General features: G+C 54.9%; 1 protein-coding gene across 1 annotated transcript in view; it reads right to left on the minus strand.

Annotated features, from left to right (window-relative positions):
- NFXL1 (nuclear transcription factor, X-box binding like 1) overlaps nucleotides 1–3,857 on the minus strand; it is a gene marked incomplete in the record, with an annotated part of 64,845 nt that overhangs the window by 5,053 nt on the left and 55,935 nt on the right. Inside the window, 3 exon segments of the mRNA XM_027775593.1 lie at nucleotides 228–281; nucleotides 1,195–1,451; nucleotides 1,573–1,687. Of these exon segments, the coding sequence (XP_027631394.1) occupies nucleotides 228–281; nucleotides 1,195–1,451; nucleotides 1,573–1,687 (426 nt within the window).

Here is a 3,857-nt window from a genome sequence, read left to right on the forward strand (position 1 = left end):
AAACTTACAGATAAAGAGTGAACAAAATCGGCAAGGACGTGAATGGGAAATAAACAGCATACACGGCACGCCCGCGGAGCTGCCGCACGGCTGGACGGAAGGGAGTGGCCGCTCCGTCTGTCCTGGAGGACCGCGCTGCTGTCGGTTCCGCACGGAGCCGACAACTGACGCCCGCACAGGGACGAGCTGTGCCGAGAGGCCCAAGTCTGGGCTCTGGGTTTGGTTACCTGTTGTCTTCGTTTTTCCTCTTCAGCGGCAGCTTTGGCTTCTGCTTCTTTTATCTGTTCATAGACATTTAAAAGTCAATGAACAATTTAAGCATCCAGTTCTTTTTTAAAAAGAATTATATTTATTTACTTACTTTAATTTGACCAGAGAGGGACAGAGAAAGAGAGAGAGAGAGAAAACAAGCTGCCTGGTCCAGTACTTGAACCATAGTCAGCCATGTGGGAGTCCAACATCCTTAACTACCACACCACCTGTAGGCCCCAAGCACCCAGTTTTATAAATAACCACTAACCCACAGCAACTTTTTGAGAGCTTTACATTGGAAATCACTTTTTAAAATGTCAGTTATGCTGAGAAACATCACCCAGCTCTACCAGATCAGGAGGTGGGGTGGGGGGTGGGGGGCGCTGCACCTCACGTCAACCTGTCTGCTCGGCCGCTGCGGCGGACGGGAGGTCACACTTCAGACAGTACCACCAGACACTGATGGGCCTTAAAAAGCGGGTTTTCTTGCAGAGTTACCGCAGTAAGAACCTAGAGCTCATCATTAAAGACCCTGTGGTCCTAGCACGGAAACTGACCGTTTGTTTGAAAGCCTTATCAGGAAGGGGTCCTTACTTTCAATCCAAATCAAGTGTGGACTCACTGACTGGGACCGGCAGGCAGGAAAGGAACATTAGCGATAACCCAAGCAGCAAAGGACATCGAGATCTTGTCTTCACAATTATTTTAGCCTGACTTTCAGGAACTTAGGTTAACATTAAAACAAACACTGTCCCCCTGAAAAAGTTGCACGGGCTGTCGGCACAGAGGGCGGAGAGCTTAGGAACTCAGCAGGCAGGAAAAGGCAAGCCTGGGGCTCAGAGAGGCTACCCTAGACAGCAGAGAGCTGCACCCTGAGCATTCTGTAAAAGCGCACGAACGCCGAGCAGCACAGGGACCACATGGGGCAGGGCAGCCACGTACCTCGGACGCCTTCCGCTTCAGCTCCTTGCACGTGGCGTCGCAGTCCACCGAGACTTGGTTCTCGCGTGCTCTGTGGCACTGCAGCTCCTGCAGGGAATCCAGACGCCCAGTGTAAGTTCTCTCTCCTGCAAAGCCCTCACTGCGTGCCAGGGACAGCAAACTTGTCTCCCAGTGTGGGGTGCTAGGGATCACTGAACGGCCACACTCAGTCACAGCCGATGACAGGGCTGCAATTAAATATCCTGCTCCCGGATGTTCTCATAATTAGCAAAGTGAGTAAGTACCAAACTATTAAAATAGGCATTTAACAAGTATTTGCCAAGTGCCACTGTCGACCCCGCTCTGAGTTGACAGAGTAACTCCTCTGCTGTTTCCTACTGTCCTTTACAAGCTCCACAGGACACCGTGCAGGGCAGCGCTGCCCACAGAGGGTCGGGGACGACGGGATGTCCGCGATCCGCACTCTCCCACGGAGTGGCACCGACCTACCCGGCTACGGAGCGCCTGAGAGGGGCTAGCGAGCCTGAGAACCCGATTCTTAGTGTTACTTCATGTTAGACATTAATATTCACACCGAGAGCCTAGCGGCTTCCACCTCCGTGCAGCTCTGCAGCTTTCTGGAGAGCAACGAATTTGTCTCTCAACTATTAAAGTTCCTTTTTAAAAAAAAGTTTAGATGAAACTGTTTTAAAGCTTAACGTTTGTACTTCATGGCCTCCTCTGTGCAATAATGAGCACTAATCCACGCTGCTCTCAATAGCTTGACATCCAGACTGTGGTCACCCCGCACACCGTCACCCGCGCACCGCCGTCACCGCACACCGTCATCACCGCACACCATCACCGCACACCGCTGTCACCCCACACCACTGTCACCACACCCCGCCAACACCGCACACCATCACCGCACACTGCTGTCACCACACACCGCCGTCACCGCACACGGCCGTCACTCCACGCACCACCATTATCGTGCACATGGCCGTCACCCCACGCACCGCCGTCACCCCGCACACCGTCACCGCACACCGTCACCCGCGCACCATCACCCCGCACACCACCGTCACTCCACGCACTGCCATTATCGTGCACATGGCCGTCACCCCGCGCACCGCCGTCACTCCGCATGGTCCTATCACACGTGGTGACCGCAGAGCGGGAGCGGCCTCAGGGTGGCCGGCCTGCCCTCGCTGGCCAGCCCTCTATTCTCTGCCTGTTTCGGCGCCAGCGTCACTTCTGCTCCACGTGGACCTGTTGGTATCAGTTTCTTCTTTCTTACCACATCGTCAGACTCCAGTTTGAAGTTCAAATTTGCCAGTTTAGAAGAGAGATCGCACACCCTACTAGTGAAGTGCATACACCTGGACGGGATTGTAGGGCTCAGAGGGGCTCTTTCCCCATCAGTTTTTCATTTTTAGCTAAAGTTGCTGATCAAGATAGCCTTGTCCTCAAAGGACAGTCCCGAGAGAGGAAAAATAATTCCAACAAACACCAGGGACAAGAATAAGTATGCTATTTTACAGACAGCAGATCTATCAGCTGGAAGGAGGATGTGCCCCTTCTCGCTCACAGGCACATACGGAGTGCCTGTTCCATGCCCAGGCTGTGACGGGGAGGGCGGCACCGAAGGGCAAGAGTACACTAAAAAAAAAAAAGAGTATACTAGCGCTAGGGGCCACCTGGTAAGAGCAGGAGTGCAGTCGGCACGCTAAGGAAGCAGGCAGGGCGCCGAATGCTTGCAAGCACCACCTCTTTGCTTCCTTCTGTAAACCCAGGGATAAGCTCTCACGGGGAGGAACCAAGGCGACAGCCGTGCAGCGAGCTACGAACGGGGTCCGAGGAAGGCCGGCAGGAAGGAGCCTGAGTCTGCCTGGGTGGTGGGGAGCCCTGCACAGGAGGAAGCACCTGCACTGGGACTGCAGGTCCTGGGCACCCAGGTGGAGGGGGCACCTGCAGCTCCTCACAGAAGGAGCAGGCGGGGGCCTGACCTGGCAGGCCGGCGGTGCCAGGCACCATGGGATGGACTCAGACGAGGACTCGAGGGCGCACAGTACACACCTTCCTAGAAAACAGACTTTTCCAGAAGGGGTAAGAGCCACTGAAGAACTGAGAGCAGAACAGAGCAGGACGAGAAGCGGGGGGGCAGCTGTGGCATTCCGGCAAAGCCCGGACACAGCCGTGTCGCAGGGCCGGGCGCTGAGTCTTCCCGGCGCCGCGTTTTTATTGGAAGGGCGCATCCACATCGGGCATTTTCATCCTCCTTTTCCTCCCCTGTCCTTCCTGAGCTAGCTGGGTTCTCCTTGACCTCATCGCAGATGGCTGACTCCAACGTGAAGACTGAGATGTCCGTCATTTTCCGATGCCCAAATCAACAACCGCCCAAACACGTCAGGGTGCAGTAGTCGGGTACGACACAGCAGCCCCGAGGGGGCAGGCCCGCAGGGATCCTGCCCGGGTCACCTTCATCACCCAACCATAGGCCACTTGCCCTTAAAGCCCAATAAAACAGGTGGCGTGGTGGTTAATGTGCTGGACATGGCCAACCACAGCTCATGTCCTGGCCTGGTGGCTTGTTTTCTCACTTTCTCTCTCTCTCTGTATGTGTCGCTCTCTGGTCAAATTAAAAATAAGTGAATGAGGGACCGGCAGGTGGCGTGGTGGTT

Source organism: Tupaia chinensis, unplaced genomic scaffold, assembly GCF_000334495.1.
Source record: "Tupaia chinensis unplaced genomic scaffold, TupChi_1.0 Scaffold000054_1, whole genome shotgun sequence".
Lineage (NCBI taxonomy): Eukaryota > Metazoa > Chordata > Mammalia > Scandentia > Tupaiidae > Tupaia > Tupaia belangeri.